The sequence below is a fragment of the Phalacrocorax carbo genome, chromosome 3 (genome assembly GCF_963921805.1).
Source record: "Phalacrocorax carbo chromosome 3, bPhaCar2.1, whole genome shotgun sequence".
NCBI lineage: Eukaryota > Metazoa > Chordata > Aves > Suliformes > Phalacrocoracidae > Phalacrocorax > Phalacrocorax carbo.
This window is the reverse complement of record NC_087515.1, coordinates 22,575,131-22,596,678: the sequence shown is the minus strand read 5'-3', so window position 1 is coordinate 22,596,678 and position 21,548 is coordinate 22,575,131. Positions and strand designations below refer to the sequence as shown.

The window sequence follows — 21,548 nt, the reverse complement described above, 5'->3', positions numbered from 1 at the left end:
TCAAAGGAACAAGCAAGATCTAAAAATAAAGCAAGCATGGAGGAAGAAGAGTTCCTCTCTTAACTTTACAAGCTGTCAATTTATGCATTGCAAGATGAAATGTAGCTAGCATTAGATCATTATGTTGCCTTAACTGTTCTGTGTTATTCAAAGACAATCTTGAACTCTGCTGTTATCTGTGATATGTTTACTACATGATCTGTGAGGGTCATTGTTTTCCTCTTGTTTTCTCAGAACCATAAACATCATGTTTTGCATAAAGTTGCTTTTTATACATCTTATTTCAATATTATAGAAACTGCTGGTGAAGACTTATGCTTTATTTATTGTTCCAGGATTATTTCTTTTTTTAAGTATTATGATTACTTCAAGCAATACTAGTTGTTTTGAACTGGTGCTGATGTATAATGTAACCTTGCTAATCAACATATTTTTGTTATTGTCTCCTATTTCAACACTTGAGGAATATTTCAATTTATTTCCATATCAATTTATTTCCATAATTCATGTAAGTCAGCATAGCTCAAAATAAGAATGTAAGTACCCTATCAGGTCAGACCTGTCTAGTCTAGTGGCGATAGGAGACACTAATTACTAATTACTTGAAGTATTTTTTATTTTAATTGCTAATTTACATGAACTGAAGGACTGACTCTAAGTTACTTGCTCAACTTCAAGTACTATAATAATGCTTATATCACTCATACCATTTAAAAGCTAATAGAAATAAAAATATATCAATAGTTAAAAGGACTGTGTTACCTTTCTCTTCAAAAACTTACCAGTTTTCTCTTTGGGATTAAACATTTTAAAGGCACCGAATAACCACAGCCTCCCTCTATACTTTACTCAACTGCTGGCATGATTGGGCCGCATCACCTTTTCCTGCTTGAAGTGAAGGGGAAAGTTCCTGCTGACTTCCAGGTGGGATTCAGGCTTGGAATAACTCTCTGTGGATGGTTGTAGGTAGACTCAAACTCCATTGTGTGTTTCTAAGCTTTCAGGTCAACTCCATCTTGTGATTCAGGACAACCCTGCACGTGTTTAAGTTAATAATGCATTTATGAAGGATGGTGCAGGTGTGGCTTCTGGTCTGTGTAGGCTTTATTGTAATACTGTTTAGAATATATGTTTGTATAAAGGCTTTGCTTTCAAGTCTTGGAGACACAGTGAGCAACAGATGGACTGACTATGCAAGAGTGTAATAATAAGGTTAGCACAATCCTGCCAAAATATAGTAAGTTTATTAAGTATGAGATGACACAATATCTGTATGATTCAGATGGAAAATGGGTGCCCAAATCAGGGTGCAGGTGCACCTTGTACAGAAAGAGGTGTAAAGAAAGTCTTGTATATGCATAAAGCATGTTTTTATGCTAGTGTATTGTCATGGACATGCATGCCAACAGGAGTGCATCAGGGCACTTTTCAGACAACATGCTTAACTAAGGCTTCACCACTGACCTGAGCCTGAAATCTTTCTTTATGAGATAAGATTAGCATTGGAGTCCCCAGGCTGTGATCCCAACAACTCTGGTGCCAACAATCTACTGAGCTGAGCTCACCACATGTACACAGAAACAGCGCCTAACAGCTAAAAGGACTCCATGAACCAAACTTGCATCTGGCCAACTTCCTCATAGGCAGAGGAGCATGGGTGCATCTAATTACAAAAGTACCATTGTTGGGGCAGTTTATAATATATAGTATGGAGGAAGAATAAAGCAGCTGAAAAAGATTTGCTGACTGATGAGGAGCCCCTTGGAACTACCTGAAGGCTTGGAAAAAGAAAAATTGCAGGTTTCTAAATCACACTGGTTAAGCACCTTGGAAGGAGTAAATGACAAGTTATCTCTGTGCTCTCATCTGTGCTCTGGCTACTAAATAACTATTGAACTGGGGCGGGGGAAGGAACAGAACAACTGAAACAAGTCTCAAAAGAGACGCTAAAACATTAAATTCTCTTCTCCCAGTACTTGGTATCTAGGCCTTTCTGTAAATCTTCCCATACTGGTATACCGGTTTGATCCTGATTTTTAGTCATACTTATGGGACCGGACACCTCTCACCTAATTTTTTTAGATGACAGCAGCTTCTCAAAAGAAGTTAGCTGACAACATGCTCAGTCCTGGTTTCTGAGCGTGGGCAGCAGCAGAACCGCAGGTGACTGAGCTCTGGCATAATGCTTGTGATTTGGTTCTTGCTCTGATTTGAGGGACCTAGCTCAGGACTTTGTAGAATTCAGGTGTTCAAGCACAAGTTGTCATAATAAGACATCATTACAAATATAGTTTGAGTGGAGCCTTTATTTTAAGTCCTTAAGTCTCTAAAGCTGGAGGTAGCTAATCCAGAGGTGCCTTAATTTTTATTCTGAAATTTCCATGGCTCACAGTACCTCTGGATGGATGAAGAGCTATTGATTATTCTGGACATTGTTCTATGTGTTGCTATGCTTTATCCACTTATTCAGTGTGTAATATAGAAACATTTCTGTGATATGAAGTAAACGCATAGGCAGCACTGCAGTGGTTACTCCTGAACCGGTGGACTGAAAATATAACCCTAGACCCCGCAGTCGTAGATGTTCACTCAGGGAGTTGGCAATTCTGCAGACACACCAATACCAGTGATAATCAGACAAATTACTCCCTTGTTCAAATGGATTGTTATAGCTCCTTTTCCTGTGTGATAATTCATGCCCATAATAGTCTTAAGGGCTAGGCTGAATTTCTCAAATTACGTCCCCTGTTATTAGGAGGATGTAGCAAAGTTTTCCTGTATGCTTTACTAGAAAAGCACGTGAGCTTACACTTAGGTTATAGATTAAAGACAAACCATCTGAGTCTTTCTCATCAGAAGAATGAACACTTGAATAAAATGCATATGACATTTCAGTTTAGTGAGCTTTGTAGTTGATAGATATATTAAAGAAATATTTTCTGAATGTAAATAGAATTAAACAAAATCAAGAAATGGTAACTTTTTGTTTTCTCCAACACATAACTGATAAAACCTGCAAACATTTAAGCAATCTGTTTTGTGAGGTTAATGATGTGAAGGACAATGTGCTTAAACAAACCAACAAAAAGAACCAAAACCACCCAAACAAAAAAAAAAAAAACCACACCACAACACCCCTCAAGAAACCCCCCACCCCAAACAAAAAGCAAACCCAACCAACAAAAAAATCAGAACAAACAAAACAAAAACCCCTCTGGAGAGTTCCTGGAATAAAAGCAGGAAAAGATAATTTGGCTTTTGTTATTTCCACAAGAAATGTCATTATAATAATTTTTCTGCTCCCTTATCCTCCAACATACTTCTTAGACTACTCTGACCTGAGATTTCTGCTGCACAGGAATATCCATGATTGGGATGCTCCTGTGTTAGTCATATTGCTGTGCTATGTTCGTGATAGTGTAGTGCACAGACAGCATCCAGCATGGTGTGCGTGGCATGTTACTGGTAACTGATTGATACTGCATTGTTGGATTTGGTAAACTGATACTAAGTTACCCGAAGCAAGCACAGTGGTGATCTAAGTAATGCTTGATGTTTTTGCAGGTAGTGCTTCCCTCTTTACTAATGGTCCTTCCTCTCCTTCACAAAGCACTGAGATCCTTGAGCAGTGCAGCAGAGTTTGTTTTGTTTTTTAAAGGGTGTTTTAGCCAAAGATCTTGAAGATCTGTGAGATACTGCCAATTAAAACTCCCCTACTGCAGGCTGGGTAACTAATGTTATACCTAACTTATTACAAATGTCAAAACTGAGACAAAGAAACGAAAACTACCATGTAAGTAGGCATAACAGATCTGCCCTACCTCCTTTTCTACATCTTGCAGAGAAGACTTGTATTTGAAAAGCTTTTACCTTAGTATCATATGTATTATTATATAAATAATCATGCTACTTGGATCTGTGTTCATTTCCTTTCAGATAAGGACTATTTTTCTGTTTTGTTTTGTGGGTTTTTTTTAAATAACTGATTATAGATTTTCTGAAACTTTAACTACTTGAGGAAAAAAGTTTTAACTGGGCACAGCACGTTACTCCACTTAATTCAGTGTAATTGTTGTGATAGACTATTCATATTTCCAGACATTCTGACTAAAAGATCATTAAGATAAGACAAGCAGGTTAAAACTTAATTATCATTACAGTCAAATGGCACAGGTATAAGGCTGCTTGCGTTTTGGATCCTGAGCAATGCAGAGCGCAACACATTCTTCTGTTCTCTTCCAGCAGTACCTGGGAAAATAGAAATAGAGATGATCCAAAGTGTATGAGGGGGAACCACAGACTCAAACCAAAAATTGAAACATTGATGCTACTGAAAAGTAGGGGAAAACAAACAGATTCTGTCCTGATTACACCTTTTCTCTTTCCACATTGGTATATCTTGTGATATTTTAAGAATTACTCTTCACCATCAATAACACGAGCAAAACATCATGGCATGGTGGGGAAGAATGTATGTCCACTTGTGGATGAACCATGGGGGAATGAATCTAGTCTGATCTTGGTGACATGTAGATTGGAACAGAATCACCTCAGTAAAGATATTTTACCAAAATAAGTAGCTACGAATTCAATAGTATTTTTCTTGTGGTCATCACTTTTGTATTAGCTGTTTCTGTGCCAGTTCCAGAGATCGTAGAATGGTTTGGGTTGTAAGGGACCTTAAAGATCATCTAATTCCAACCCCCCTGCTGTGGACAGGGACACCTTCCACTAGACCAGGTTGCTCAAAGCCTTGTCCAACCTGGCCTTGAACACTTTCAGGGATGGGGCATTTACAGCATCTCTGGGCAACCGGTTCCAGTGCCTCACCACCCTCACAGTGAAGAATTTCTTCCTTATAGCTAATCTAAGTCTACCCTCTCTCAGTTTAAAGCCAGTACCCCTTGCCCTATCAATACATGCCCTTGTAAGATGTCCCTCCTCAGCTTTCTTGTAGGCCCCCTTCAGGTACTGGAAGGATGCTACAAGGTCTGCCCGGAGCCTTCTCTTCCCCAGGCTGAACACCCCCAACTCCCTCAGCCTGTCCTCGTAGGAGAGGTTCTCCAGCCCTCTGATCATCTTTGTGGCCCTCCTCTGGACTCACTCCAACAGGTTAATGTCCTCCTTATGTTGGGGGCACCAGAGCTGAATGCAGGACTCCAGGTGAGGCCTCACGAGAGCGGAGTAGAGGGGCAGAATCACCTCCCTTGACCTGCTGGTCACAATTCTTTTGATGCCACCCAGGATATAGTTGGCTTTCTGAGCTGTGAGTGCCCATTGCTGGGTCATGTTGAGCTTCTAACCAACCAACACCCCCTAGTCCTTCTCCTCAGGGCTGCTCTCAATCCATTTCCTGCCCAGCCTGTGTTTGTGCTTGGGATTGCCGTCACCCATGTGCAGCACCTTGCACTTGGCCTTGTTGAACTTCATAGGGTTTGCAAGGGCCCACCTCTCAAGCCTGCCAAGGTCCCTCTGGATGGCATCCCTTCGCTCCAGTGTGTCAACCGCACCACACAGCTTTGTGTCATCAGCAGACTTGCTGAGGGCGCACTCAATCCCACCGTCCATGTTGCCAACAAAGATGTTAAACAGTGCTGGTCCCAATACTGAGGAACACCACTCATCACTGGTCTCCACTTGGACATTGAGCTGTTGACTGCAACTCTTTGAGACTGACCATCCAGCCAATTCATTATCCACACAGTGGTCCATCCATCAAATCCATGTCTCTCCAATTTAAAGACAAAGTGTCAAAGTGTTTAGGGACAGTGTCAAATGCTTTGCAAAAGTCCAGGTAGATGACATTAGTTGCTTTTCCCTTATCCACCAAATGGATGGCCAGAGGTCAGTCAGTGTGCAACAGTGATGCATACAATAAAAGGTGCCTGCTGTACAGATCTGATAAACATCTTAATCCAGTAAGAACTGTGCTGGCAGATCTCTGCATGTACATCATGCCATGATTTTGAAAAAACATTGATTGGACTGCAGGACTGGGAATTAAACACAAGTGATTTCACAGAAGTAGCAGCAATGGTGAAGGGAGGAGGTGGCAGCTATGTGTTGGAATCACAGGTGCAGAGAACAGTTCTGTGCACAGGTGGATGGTTTCAGCGTTTTCAGTGCTGTAGAAAAGGTGCAAATGTCAGCACTATCATTTATTAGATTCTTCTTGTAGGAAAGAAGGCCGTTTTTATCATCTACCAATAATTGCTGCATTGCATTACCAGTGAGTATACGTCATCCTTCATCATCTTCTTGGTGGGCACTTTATCAGCTTGTGGCACTCTTCACAAGAGTTGGCAAGTACTTTCCCTTTCTATTCTCTCTGGAAAGCATTTTCACTGTTTTTTTTTCCTTTGTATATATCATGTGTGTCATGATTATGAATTGGCCATATGCATCCTACTCTAGGAAGAGAGCTGTGTTCTCAGTCTGAACCCCAAATCTTGCTGCATTGATATTAAGCCTGGTCTGAAGCTTAGAGGATCTGCTGTGATTGCCAGTTGGTGTATTCATGCCATCTACCTTTATGCATGGTCTTGTGCATGCTGCTTTTTCTTGGTAATGTTTTTCTTTTTTATTTTCCCCACCTTTAATCATAAAAGGTGAACTAGAATGAATGTCTGGCTTTGTTTCCTCCTGAAGATACTTTGCCCTGAGGAATAACAGAGGCTATTGCAAATCCTGCATTCACAGATGCTGTGTTTCTGCACCAGCTGATGCCCAGCCTGGTGCGGAACACATACTCAATTTGTTGCTAGAAGCTGAGAAATCATGCATTGAACCACTGACAATCTCTACTCACATAGACTGGGCACGGACAAGCAGGCTGTCACCAGCAGATAGAGTCAGGGTTTTACCATCCACAGTAACAGTAGATGTGCCCTCCTGAAGGGAAAGAACAAGTAACCAGCTTTTAATTTTCCATGCCCTGTCACTAGCAGAAAGAAAATGCTGCAGGTAAGCATGGAAATCTTTCCCACTGGAAAAGTGGTTCCAAACTGCTCTGTTTCATGAGGCATAGCTAAATATTCAGCTGATCTTCTCTGTCTGACCCTATTAGCATCAATAAAAACATGCTTCATGGTTCATTGTTCCCCATCATAAAGCAGCAACTCATTGCCTGACTTTTGGGGGTACAGTGCTACCAATCTAACCTAGCAGCCTGCAAGTTGGTACAGCTCTGGAAATTACAGAGGTAACCTCCTGGAGTACTTCAAGCTCCTCTTCTACTTTTTGATTCCTAACATCTTTTTAAGTCTTGAAAAGCAGTTCACAAGGCAGCAGAGAGCTGACAGAAGTGGCTAATAGAAGTCCATCCACACTGGAACGGACTCATCATCATCTTGTCAAGCAGAGGAGCCAGGTTCTTGCCAACAAGCAAGGGCTTGGTTGCATAGGCTGTTTTAAGCTGCACTGTAAACAAATGTATTTCAAGATTATTATGTCTTTAATTATTATTTTATAATCCCCGTGAATTTCAACAGAACAGGAATGGATAGAAATATCTGCCTCCCAAGCTTGGTGACTTGTGTAAATGAAAACTAGCTTTTCTCTGTTTTTTCCCTTGGGCTGCAACTGTTTCCTACAGCCAGTTGAATTAAGAGCATCTGGATCACCTACTGCTGTGCTTTACTATACACAAGTTCTCAGTTAGATTTTTATTAGCTTAGTCTACCTGATTCCAGTTTGATTTCAGTACGAGGACAAATGCTTCAAGGCAGAAGTAATAGGTGATGCTTTTTTTATCACTCAGGGGTATTCTGATGTTTTTACAGCCTATACTCTTGGTAGGGTATATTAAAATACCCACCAAGTATGATGAAGGATGCCAGTATCTCTGTCCTCAACATACAAGATAAGACTATTTTTAGGGTGGCAGTAGTTCACAGTTGTTTTTCATTCTAGTTTAAAGCTGAAGGTTGGTGCTTGTTGATAATCTTGTCTATGAGAAGGAAGGTAATAATTTTAATTTCTGTTGCTGGTGCTTAGAAGGCTTTACTACTGTTCAGTCTGCTCTGAACTGAAACATGAACTCATCTGTTAACAAGTGTGAATTGTCACATACCAGCTGCCATATCCAGATATCTGAATCCTTTTTACTTTTCTCAGTAGTTCCTGGTCCATAAGCTATAACCTTTAAAAAAACAAAACAAAGAAAAAAAAAAAAAAACAACAAAAAAACCAAACCAAAACAAACAGGGAAGGAAAGTAACGGATTCATCACAGTGACCAAAGCGTACATATTCTCTTCTTACAGCATTTAAAACATTCTATTTTTACAGAAAAATGTTCATGGAAGATGACGTTATTTTTACAGACATTAAAATTCACATTACGTTTGGTATTCTCATATTGATTCCTACTGATAAAAAGGGAACTGATCACACCTGCCACTCCTTATGCTCCTCTGCATCCTCACTTATCTATTCCTTCTGCCTCCTCCCACTCTCAGCTTTGCATCTATATCCTTCCTGCCTCTGTTCTTGGAACAGGCACTTCCTCCTCATGAACTCTGGGCCCTGTCAAGAGCTTGTTGAAGTAGAAAAGATTCTTCCATTAACATGAAAAAAAGCTGCAGACCAGACCTTATCTTTCTCATTATCTGCCCTTTCTGCATTCTTCCTGACAGTCCCACGCTCTCTGCCACTTTGCTGTCAAATGTATTGCATCCCTCAGAATGTGACTCCAAGTAACCCAGGGAAAGAATACGTTTTGTAAACTATTATGCATACAGCAGAGATATCAAATAGTGACATTCTCATTTACACCCAAACTAGACTGTGTTCTGAGAAATGCAATGCTTTAGCACAGCCCAGGCTCTCTGGTCCTGTTTTCCTTGTTTCTGCTTTATGTAGATTGAGGGAGAAGAAAAAAAAGTGTATTTACACACCCATGCTAGACTTGGCACCATGAAAGCTGTTCAAACATACAGTGAGGCTGAACACAGTTATTAAGTAGCATTTGCATCATGCTAATGTTTCTGATTTGGGAAATATGGGAGAGTAGGGGAGGTGGAGAGAGCAAGCTGTTTTAATCCCAAAGGAAATGAATGGAAATAAGGTTGATTCCATGAACGGAAATATCTGAGCTAGGAAGCCCCTGCCCTGAACTACTCAAATCAACGGACAAAGACAGGCACTTGCAAAGGGCGGGGGGCAGGCTAAGACTGAGTTGTTCTGTAGGGGTGCATAACTTTTTCTGCTGACTACATATTGTTCGCAGGCCTGGATTCACTTGGTCTGGACAGTAGGCACCTATTATCTGTACCTTTAAAATACCCCTCTCTTTCAGAGAAATTAGATGTCCCTACCTCTGTTTCAAAGTTATCTCCAAACATACTCAAGGATTTCTTCTGTTTTATTTTGCCACGATGATCATTTAACCAGCCTTGGAAGGAAAATGGCTCCATTACAGAGGTGGAATTTAGTGGGAAAGGAGTTTCTTTCAGGAGTTCATCTGTAAGCAAGGCAGAGGGCTATCAGTGATGCTTGCTTCCCCATCTTTGCAAATATTTTACTGTTGTTTACAGCTTGAAGGGTTCAATTTACAGATGTTATCTAGTCAAAAGTCAGATGTAACAGCAAACAGTGCTATGGTCATCACCAGGACTTCTTACCTGAGGTTTCAAGATGCATGTATTATTTGTATATCTTTATGGAGTTGCTTCTTTGGAGATGTTGAGAGCTGTCATGCATCTGCACTTGTTAAAAATGCATTCAAACAGTATACAATAGACTACCTAGTTCTTGCTGGCATATTCTTCATTCTCTTTCAGATCAGCTTTTGCACTGGTAAAATCTGATGTATCATCTCTGAGCTTATATGCGTATCCCCATATAAGTGGAATAAGACCCATAGAACCATCTTACTCTACACCTTTCACATAGTTAGTACTGGCTTTTGTGTTTCTTCTCCTCTATGTGTTTTTAAATATGATGACCGCAGTGGAGCGAATCAGTTATCACAATCCTAATTTAATAAAATGCCTTTTTTTTGTGATGTTCCTTTAGTTGTAGCTGGATTCAATTTCCAGTGATTCTCCTTCATAACTTATTTGATTTAAAATAGCTGGAGGACTGAATGCAGTTTCAGTGTAGCTGGTGAAATTCAAGATTCGTGCCATGTGTTGCTGGTATATGAAACTAGCTTTAGTTATTTACCAGCTCACAGTGAAGTGCGGAGGTAGCATAAGTGCCTTGGTGATCCTAACTAGTTTGTTCTGAGATGCCATGGGGGGACACCCATACAGTAATTTCAAGTAATAATGCCAACTAGATACAAGAAAATCTCACTAGGTGGCTGTGTCCCAAATGCATTGAGGTAATAAACTTGCAGCCAAATCTCAGTCTCTGTACTAGTAATAGAGCAGGTCTTTTTAAGGTATTAGTGTATTCACTACGCAGTGTTCTTCTTTTCTAAAGCTGTATTTCACTGCTCTGCAATGTTTTGAATGTGTCATTTCAGTTTTTCACGGAAGGCCATTTTGTACGCAGTCTTTGAACAATACATGAGAAGGCCAGTGCATCCAAGGGATAGCAGTGTGCTGAATAAGCTACTGCTGTTTAACAATCATAATAAGCACCGAGTATTTACATCCATCTCCAGACAATCTGGATGGGATGCTAACCCTTTTATTGTAGAAACAGGCTTTGCCATTCAAATTTCTTCTCCATCTTAAATTAAATGAAAGAATTCAATATGTTTCTGCAAATTATTTGTCTCAGCAATTCCTCTTTCAGGGAATACTGAAAGCAATCTGAGGAAATCTGCAGCAAAAGAGGAAATTTTTTGTTTAAAAGCTTTTTGCCTTCAAGCTTTTTTAAAAAAAGCATCGTACTTTTACATTATTTAACTCAAATACTTAACACATTTTTATTGAAAAGCGAACTCCTCCAGAGAAATTAAGAACCACCAGAAGGAAAAAGAAAATCTTTATGTTAGATTTATTCTAATCTGGGCCTGGAAATGTTAACAAGATCTAGTCTGAATGTTCTATATTTTATTGTTTTATAACTCTAAAAAGTAGCGTTAAGGTCATTGGTGATTTATTTTCACACTGCAATATGTCTGATTCCCCCCCCCCCCCTTAATTTTCACAAGTTCATCAAACTTGTTTTGGAGGCAATTAGGAATACTTATACACTTTGTCCTTAAATTATGGATATGCTCAACTATAGCTTTATTGGAAAGTTGCTTTTTGGCTAGGGCAAGAGACAAAATAAATGTCTAAAATATTATGATATATATTTACACAGAGCAGAGGAGAAAGACATTTTATCAGAAGGTACTCAGTGCAATTAGCATTCCAACAGATTCCAATAGTAACCTTTATCTTCTAAATATGAAGATGATAGAGTTTTTTCTGTTGCCAGAATAAAACAGGTCACTCTTGAATTTAGAAGAGCCTTTTGGAATACAAGAAAGGGCTTTCTACTAAAATGTGTGACCTAGCTGAGATAGTTTAAAAACAAAACAAACACACACCCCCCAAGCCGTATATAGCACCCATTGGTAGGGCTTTCTACTAAAATGCATGACCTGGCTGAGATAGTTTAAACAAACGAGCCCCAAAACCCAACCAAACCCCAAAAAACAACAACAACCCACCCCCCCCCACCCCCCCCCCAAACTAAAAAACCCAAACCAAAATAAACCTCCAAAACCGCAAACACAAACAGCCAAACTAACAAACAAATCCCTCCAAAATCTGTATATAGCACCTGGTAGGGTAAGAGACAGATACTGAGAAGCCATGGGTATCCTGCTCAGCTCAAGGGGATACATATTCTCCACAGGTTAAGAATTCCAGCATCAAGCCAACAAGCTGGAGAACAGATAGCAAAAAATTGACTCTCTAGGGTAGGCACTGTGATGTTTTAGGCAAGCAGAACTATGAATGCTCCCCATGAGTTGCAAAGAATTTGGGGTTCAGAAAAGCCAAAATACTTGTTTGTTTTCTGACCATGAAAGCTAACTATAAAATTCTAAGTTTGTAGCTTAACTTCTATTGCTTATTCCCCATAAACATAATTTTGCTAGTTTTCCTCTTTCTAGATATCTCTGACTCCAGCTGTACTGATCAGCAGGACAACACGCACAGGACAGCAGTAAACAGTGACCTATGCATACTTAGGGCCAACATAAAGTGTAATATATCCTCCACTTACTGAGGAGCACTGTCCTTTCTTGCTTGTGGTGTACGGGCACTTTCTAACAGTTTCATTTATTACCAAGTCAAGGTAGAGGGTTTGGTTTTTTTTAGAATTTAAGCTCTTCAGGATAAGAGCTATCTTTTGATACTTGTCTTGTCAGTGGGCCCTGATCTGTGATGGGGTTTTGGCTTATTACTAATTTTGATGTTAATTACACTTGCCCAGTGACAACGTAACGGCCTTTGAAAACTGAGTCTGCATGAAATGAACTTTTAGTGTGATCCAGTACGACGATTTGATTACCTGTGACTGCAGAACAAATAAGAGAGCACTGCAATGATGAAGTACATGAGATATGTCTGACATTATTAACAGCCTACTTGACTGAGTCCTCATTTAACCTTGATACTTATCCCTTGCATGATGCTGAAAGCTGCAGGTGCCCTAGCACTTGTGAACTTGAGCTAACGAGCTATGATGAGGAGGATCCAATATTTTGGGACCCCACACATATCAGAGTTGAAGCCTGGTGCTTCCAAAGGAATTGAGTGTTTCTTATCTGGCTAATGGCTCATATTTAGATATTTAGATTTCTGCTTAGCCTGTATAATAACTTTCAGCAATATCTCAGGAAGTGTGAGTTGGTGTGTCTCCAGAGTTTTTATGTTCTAGTAATACTGTGAGACAAGGAGGCAACATGTTTAATGATTGTAAAGGTAAAAATACACCAGCAAAATGCAAGAAGATGGCAATTCTAAGCTAGTCAGCTAAGTCTTGTGTATGTATCTCCAAGTAAAAGATCACTAAGTGGAACATCAAATCTAATATTTGCTTACATGTTCAGGAGATCCATTTAAATAGTTCAGTAGTAAAGTCCATTTTTGTAAATCATTACAATTAAATATTCACATCATAGCAATGTGTTCTTTATGGGTTTTATAGCTCTTTTCAGCTTTACATTAGAATGTGATGATATGTTAAGCTGAAAAATATATAATGTTTACTGAATGGATTTGTAAATATTTTAAAAAGAAAATGACAGGTTTTAGAGGAAGCTGAGTTCAGTTAAACAATAGAGACTGTACTGAGACTGAGAATATGAAGCTGTGCAAAAATGGAGAGAAGAGCTTGCAAGAAAACAGCCAGAATGTACAGGTAGCTACAGCCTCAACAGAGACCATCTAGGGAAGACTTTGAACTTGCTGGGAGTACTATACTTCTGATAGCAATAAAGAGGACAGGTAGAAGAGGACTGCCACTGGCCTACCAGGTATATGTGTGCGTATTGGCTTACCCCAAACTCGCATGTTACACAGAAGCTCCCCCTTCCTTACCCCAGTGATGTGCTTAACTTCCTTGTCAAGAAATCACACCATCTCATTCTCCCAGTGTTTATTGAGCCCTACTACCCCCAAGCTCTTCTCATAGCTCTCTTGCAAACCTTGTTTCTTCAAGATTTGTTGCAAAGGAAAAGAGCAATAAAGCACATGAAATTCAATATATTGAAATAGTGTTGAGTGTTAAAGTGATTACATGTTGGCTTTATGAACAGCTATATTTTTCAGAAACATGCCATCCTTCTTCTAGGCAGCACATTCTAGATGGAACAATCTTCAGATCTTTAAGTCACCTTATACGTTCTTACCAATTATGAAAGCCCCTCCACCCTAAGTCACTGTGCTGCCTCAGAAAAAGCCTGGCAGTTCATGCTGTGGCCCCATCTCAATGCAAGGACGTGAGAAAGTCCCTTACAAACAGTGTCTCCCTCTGTAAAAGCAGAAGACATCCTTACCCAAAGTGGAGCAGTTAGATCCTCCTTGGTTTTTTATCATTTAACTGAGAGTAAAATGGTCCAGACTAGGGACAAGAAGCTCACAAGTTATTTTAGAATTATGTATTCATTTATTTCTGTCCACTTTCTAATCACCCCTTCCATCTCTGAAATACTATATCATAATGAATAGTTCTAATGTGACAGTTTTGCAGCATTTCAAGTTTAACTGTCAATGCCAGCATTAATATGGGATGTTTTCCCATATGTGCCTACCTAATTCCTATGAAAAATCTGCTTTATTCTCAATGTTAACAGAAATGTCAATGAGACTAGTAGGAGTTTAATACCTCTGCAAATAAAACCTGTGGATTTAGGGACGTAATTTCAGGTATCTGTGTTTGAAAAAATGAGTAGTTAGCTCATTCCGTATGACAATCCAGAGTGGAGGCACTGACAGTGGCTGATTGCTATTGGAGTTAGGTGGTTCATTTCAATGTTATTGAGTACAGATGCAGAAACATTTATCTGAAAATACAGTACTCACTCGGTGTAATCATACATTTCCCTGTGTAGCTATTTGTTTTTGTAGCATGCCCTGTGAATTGGCATGACTGCTAAATTATGACTTGTCCCTGTAATTATTTCTAGGCACATTTTTCTTAGTGTCATTAAATCTATTCTGTAAACTAAACAACATTTTTTTTCCTAATTGAAATGAAGAATTTTTATGAGGAAAGCTTTGAAGAATATTTTTGTAATAAAGAAATATAGTATTTTCAAAAGGAGATATCACTAGCCAGAAGGAAAGGTATAAATTAGAACAACAAAATTGCAAGACTGAGGCCATAATTCTGTTTAAAGGCTCTTCATGATAAAGGTATGTCATTTTACTTAAGAGTGATAAATTGTATTGAGAAATTACAGACCACTGTTCCAATCCTAAAAATGGGAATCTTAATTTTTATTTCTGAATCTGCCTTTTATATGACTGTGGGTATTTCATTAATCATCTTTGTGTGTAACTTCTGCTTCCATAGAAGAGGAGTAGGTATTTCATTATAATAAGCGTTGAGACCTCACTATATTTGTGAGACAAGGATTTCTACAGTGTGTGAGCTATTACTAATAAATAGCCTTAGAAACACTAGTGAAAATGTCAGACTGACTCCATTAGTGAGTTTTCTGTTTCAGATGTTGCTGTCTGGGGAGCATTTGAGAGCGTAAGGAAGAAAGAAGCTACCTTATTAGAGAAGACATACCTGCTGTGAAACTGCTCTGAGCTTTAAGCTCTTAAAAATATTATATTTTTTTTCACTAAAGTCTTAACAGAAAGGAAAACAACTTTATAGGGCATTTATTCCAATTTCCCTGATAGTTTTATTATATACATTATGTACTAAAGGTCAGCAGTGGCTTGGTTCCCATGGTGAAGCATTAGGAGAGCTCCTGGAGATTACAGTTTATGTTCTGCCTCTCTTTGAGGAGGCTCAGTTGAGAATATTTTGTGAGAAGCAGACTTCTTCCTGGAGAATTTTTTGGTTTTGTTTTTGTTTGGTGACTGTTGTCATTAGCAGTTCTGGGCTCTGGGAGCATTCCTGGCTCCAGAGAATGTGCAGCCTGCAGTCCGGGGTTTTGGATGATGCACTGTAATTTGGTATTAAAAAGTTTAGAGGAAGTTTTCACGTGGCAAATTATAGCAGCCATACTCAGACATTGCAGTTCTACTTTATTTATGTATTAATTGTTGCTGACTTAGGTTGGTTCATCTGAGCTCTTAATCTCCAGTGCTGGCTATATACTCACTGGAGACCGGTGTGGTGTGGAAAGCTGTTAAATATGAAGGGTGGGGGGAAATGGATGAAGCCAGTGAGAGGCTTGCATGGTTATACAGGATTAGAGGTACATGTAGGCAATTCTGTTTTCTTCTTCCACCTACATACCCTTTGCAGTTCAGGTGGGCTTCAGGAGAGATATGAACGTGACTTGTCAGTTACTTAAAGGATTTAGGTATGACAGGATAAAGATGAACAGTGTATTTATGTGGGCATCTTTGCCAGAATACAGACAATAAGGATGATGTGAGAAAGGAATAGATTCAAGTTGTTGATAAAAATTAGAGAGACAGTATCTCAGAGAACTGTACAATTATGGTGGGTCTAGGCATTTTAAAATGATTGGCTCTCTGAATCGGTTTGAATACCGTTCTGTCCTGGAGACCTCCTGGTGGCTGTTTGCAAAATAAATTCCCTAGAGGAACACTCCTTAATATCTAAATGCTCATAAGCTGTTTCTTTTAACACAAGTTCTCAAAGCAGAAAGAAGTAACATATTATAGAAGGAGCAATCTAGATATGTTGGAAGTCCTTAAAAGATGAGAGAAAAGAGAATCAAATATTCCTTTTTCTAAACAGCTTCATAGCAAATAAAACGTATTTCCAAAATAATGATTCTTATTTAAAAAAAAACCAAACTCAGTGGTAGTATATTTAGAATTATTTCAATGTCCCTACAACAGAAAGGCACAAATATTTATACGGTTATTTTAAGTTCAAAATAATGGTCCTATATTTACTCTAGTGAAGACAGAATTTCTTCCTCTCCTTGTTTTTATTTTTCTGAGGTACTTTTAACTGAATTTTATGGGAATTAAAATTTCATTGGTAATTAGAAGTAGATTAATTTGGATAAACAGAAACCTGACATTCTACCTGTGCCATTGATGTTTTTAAAAATAATTTTTGAACAAGCTTAACTTAGGAAAAGTCTTTTCTTGCAATTTTTCCTATCAAATTTCACGTAAAAGAAGCCTGGATTATTTCAGTGAGCCTGGCAGGACAAACTTTTGAACCTCTGGATAGTTCTGTGAACAATATTCAGCCATCACTGTTTATTAGAACTGGGGTTTGTCTGTCTGGACTATCTCTTGTCCTCTTGTCTATAAAATTGGGATGAAATAGAAACCTTGAGAGAATCTTGCTTCCAGTCTGATTCAACTGGAAGTAGCAAGAGTTGTTTTGATAACTGCGATTCTTCATGTCAAAAATTGTGTAAAGTAAACCAAACCAACATATCTTGGGTGTTCCATGTTTAGACTATATCCTAAATATATTCACACTTATTGATAAAAGGATGGAAGAGTTTTCTCAGGCTTTATTTCAACATGTGGTAACAAAAGAGGCTAGTAATTCAGGAACAAAATAGTTCCAGGGAAGATGCCTTAAGTAAGGATTCCATGCAATATAAGTTTCTGATTGTATTTCACCTGATGGTACTTGAGTGCCTCTTCTAAAAATGTCTTTTTAGTAGCTACTGCTGTCTTTTCATATATTCTGAGCTCCCTGCTTTCAGAGGGACTTGCCCTACTGTTGGCTGAGCCAGAAACCATTAAAAAAATAAGGAAAAGTCTGGGTATTTTTTTGGTGCAGTGTTTTTTTTAAAGCAATTGGAGGTTGATTGATTCCATTTATAGCTTTCTTTTATGAGGGAGCTGCAATCAAGGGTTTCCTTCAAGATGTTTTTCTTAAATTTTATTCCATTTCTTGCTAAAAAGGGGAGGCATTAGTTCAGGCTTATGTAGAGATGAACCTCTGAGAGCACTTCATCTGGCACTTTTAAACTGAGGGTTCTGGATTTTCAGAAGAGAAACTGAAATAGGAGGCTTAAACCCAGCCCTCTGCACAGGCCAGCTTAAATCTTGTTAAAACATGTCTTTAGTGAAACATCATGGGAAAATGGTAAACTGGTGGTAGCTTGTTATAAGTGCCATGCTGGCTGTTAAATTCTACTTCTTAAGAAAAAAAAAAAAAAAAAGGAGCTGCTGAGGGAATAAATCCAAAGCATTATTTCTTTATCATTTGGGTATGCCTCCAGAAGGAACATATTACCAGCTTATTCATATGTCAGTCAAACTTTAATTTTTTTTTTTTAACATGTGTCACTGGCAGCTACAGGAGCTGCTAGCTAAAACTTGTGTAACTAAAAACTCTGGTGTATTTTCATCATGTGTAAGACACCACTGAGACTTTTAGCTTCTTATTGTCCATGAGAACTGAAAATTGGAAAAATTGAGCCATTCTGCAGGCTGAAAGCCTGCCTTGTAACTTTGTTGACTTCTTTTTGTTTATAGCAAGAGTTAAGCCAAGAGCATTTCAAATATTGGTTGTCTTGACTTAGCGGCTAATCCAAGAGGAGAATCCATTCAGGGGGAGAAGATGCGTTGAGCTCTGAGCAGAATAACTACGTTTACTTGCCTTTTTTTTTTTTTTTGTCTTGAAAAAAAAAGACTTTCTGCAGCTTTAATTGAAGTCTCATGCCTTTTGGCCTTTTTACAGCTTTTGAATAAATTACAAGGAAAGAGTTTCTGTACTGGATTTGTCAATAACAATTTCTCAGAGTTCTGTGTTTAAAAAAAGTGTCAAGATATATCATAGCTTCTGATTTATTGTCAGGTTTGTTCTTTAGCTCTAATCTGCAAAAATATTAACAATATAAATCTTTAATGCTCTTTTTTTCTGCACTAATATAATTAATTTGTTACTGACACATAAGCTCTTAGCTGAGACTGGCAAGGGATGCTTATTGGAAATCACTGTATTGAACAAGGGTAGTATGTATGAGATGATATTTATTTTATTACAGCAGCATCTAGAGGCTTCATCTGAAATTATATTTCCTCTGCTAGACAGTGTATGAACACAGTGGGAGATAGTACCTGCTCTACCTACGCTCCTGCCTCATAAAAAAACCCCAAAATAACAAATAACAAACCACCAACACCCAAATATGTTGCACAGGTGACATGCTCAAATTGAAATAAGTTCAAATTAATATAAGTTCAAATTAAAATAAACACATTTTGATGGTGCATATAAATAAAAGTAAGATCTCGGAGACAACAACATTTTGTTTGTAAGCAACACAGAGCGTTTTTCTGAGAAGCACATTTCCTAGTCAGTCAAAGAGCCAATGCCAAAAGCTGGTTCAGCTGGAAAGTCTTTCAGGCAGGGTTTCTGACTGGCTTACTGTTTCCTAATTGCAAGGGCTTGTAAGGTTGCTGACTTTTCATTTTGGTGATGATGATCTAGTCAACTATTTTTAAGGAAGGTGGTGTTCATGCAAAAAACAACTTTCCCCGATTTTAGGATTTGAGTAAAGACTTTGTTCCGTTATTGACTGAGACAGCAGGCAGTGACATTTTATGATGACTATCAAGCTGAGAAATGGGATAGATGTGGAAATAATGTTTCACTAGAACTTTTGTCTCTATTAGAGTAATTCATAAAAATCATCTTACTTAAGACATTTGGGAATTAAAATGGAGATTAAGGACAACTGGTTCCAAAAACTTCATACAGAGAAGAACTAAAATTTATCTTTAACTTGTGGCAAGGGCAATGGAATTTAAGTTACGGGTGTGACTGAAGGATGACATTCCAGTTTGTCATGTAGTTGTAAGAGTAGCATAGCTGGGTATTACGGCTCTGTGCGTGTGCATGTGCAGTGCACCCGAGCCCTAAACTTCCTGGTTAGTGCAGGACGTCCCCCAGTCAGTCACCTGCATAGATGAGACAACAGACTGATTTTGCAACAACAGAATTGAACTGGTGGCCTTCACAACAGCATTTGGCTAAGTGGTGCAGCAACTCTCTGGGTGGGAATCTCAGGCTGTCCTGGAGATCCCACAGGCAGCTCCTGCTGCACTTATGCTGATCTGTACTTTTCCATGTGTTGATTAAGAACCTGACAATGTCATGGAGACTCTCCAGGTAGTTCCTGCAGCAGAACTGACCGGGTTGCACCTATTAAAACACTTGCAAATAGTCCATAGAAACTGTTTCTGCAGGTGCATGGTCACATAGTGTAGTCTTTTGAACACAGTTAAGACTGGTGGGTGGTATTTTGCACATAGTTTATGTTATTCAATAACAGTGGATCACGCACATGCTGGATGTTCATGTAGAGCTGTGGGCCAACAGGTTTGTAAGAGTTCAGCAACAATGAACATGCTGTTGCAAGTATCCTTGCAGTAGACACTTCAGTTGCCATACAGAAAGCAACCATCACGTTTGAGAGGTCTGATTCCTAAAGATACTAATAAATTAGTTTTCTTTAACAGTCACTCTTTTTATGTCCTATGCCTCTGTTCAACAGACTCAAGAGTGGAGTTGCAACTGGAGTACCTGCTCCAGTGTGGAAGTTGCAATCACCTTCCATAAACAGAGGCAAAATAAAAAACAGGGTGAGACAACATGGAAATAAAATGTTAAATGGATGAGACCCTACACAAACTAAAAGTACCTGTCTTTCTCTAGGTAGCCTTATTTCCAAAGAGTAAATCACAGTGTATAGCTATAGGTAAAGGAGTACAAGTAGGTATAGAGTGTGTAGATTCAACTCAAAAAAACTCATTCTGTGCAGTAAGAAATGAAATTTTGTTAGTGTAAGACTTGAATGGCACGCAAGGATAGAGATACTGAGATTTTGCACTGTACAATTACCTGATAGGTCATTATGATGGCATCACACGAGCAACCAAAATGCTGTTGGTAATCAAGTATATGGATTTCATTTGTGGTTGGGGTAATGAAAGGAATTACTTTCCAAAGTAACTTTAATTTACATAATCAGAAAGAAAAACAGAAACTTAGTCATTTTATGTGGAGAGAATTACCGCTGATCAATCAGATACAATAATTGTTCTAATTCCGAAATTAATTTGCATTACCTGGATTTGGTTTTCCAGTTTGATATTGTCTTGAATTGAAAAACCTGGAATAATGAACATTTAAATACCATTAAAAAGTCATGTTCATGTTCTGTATGTTAACAAAGACTAGGCAGTAATACTGGCCATTAAGCTTTGTGCTGAGAATGGATGTGCCAATCCTCAGCTACTATCACATGTATTCAATAGGGCTATACCTGTTTTATTGACAGGTTTGTCTGAAAGTCCTCCAAAATTCATGCAATAAACAATTTCCTTTTTTACCTTTAGCAACTGTTTAACAAATTGATTAGTTAATTGATGACATTCACACATTTTCTAGAAAGCAGCTCTCTACCAAATTTGCCAGTCCTGATTATTCATGGATAGTATCAATTAAAAGTACTTAGATTAAAGCAAGAGCGAAGGAAGCCCTAAGGAAATTGTATTTTACCTAGTTAACCTAGCATCAGTTCAGTGTTAATTTTTCATTCAAATCTTTTGTACTTAGCAGCAGTGTGGTTTTACTTCTTCAAAAAGTATGTTCCAGACAGATGTGAGGAACACTTGATTTTCATATTTTTTTAAAACCTGATTTAATGAGTTTGGGGTATACAAGATATGAATAAGAATTTGTAGAGCAGCAATTAAGTTTTAACAAGTCTATGCAAACTGCAGCATAAATAGAAAATTATCTATGTAAGTCACAGACTGGTAAAGATCTATTAGATCATTTTAACTGTTCTTTTAAAATTTACACAGAAAAATGCTTACTCTTGAATTATTGGGATAAGTTGAGTGCCGAGATCTTCACAGTGAAACCATTTTTCAAAGAGGACATTAGTTGATTCTCCAACATAGTATCTGACAAAGTAAAAATGTTAGTCAACCCTTTTATTAACTAACAGATCAG

General features: G+C 38.4%; 1 protein-coding gene across 3 annotated transcripts in view; it reads right to left on the bottom strand.

The window, feature by feature from the left end:
- Window positions 1-1,222: 1,222 nt before the first annotated feature.
- HAAO (3-hydroxyanthranilate 3,4-dioxygenase) overlaps window positions 1,223-21,548 on the bottom strand; it is a 37,899-nt gene continuing 17,573 nt past the window's right edge. The window contains exons 5-10 of one of the 3 annotated variants that reach the window (XM_064446118.1): window positions 21,410-21,499; window positions 20,657-20,700; window positions 9,317-9,462; window positions 8,072-8,140; window positions 6,809-6,891; window positions 1,223-4,248 (exon numbers count right to left, since the gene is read on the bottom strand). In XM_064446118.1, the coding sequence (XP_064302188.1) occupies window positions 4,161-4,248; window positions 6,809-6,891; window positions 8,072-8,140; window positions 9,317-9,462; window positions 20,657-20,700; window positions 21,410-21,499 (520 nt within the window). In that variant the 3' untranslated portion in view covers window positions 1,223-4,160. The remainder of the gene's footprint in view (window positions 4,249-6,808; window positions 6,892-8,071; window positions 8,141-9,316; window positions 9,463-20,656; window positions 20,701-21,409; window positions 21,500-21,548) is intronic. The other 2 variants (XM_064446119.1, XM_064446120.1) reach the window with 2 other exon arrangements.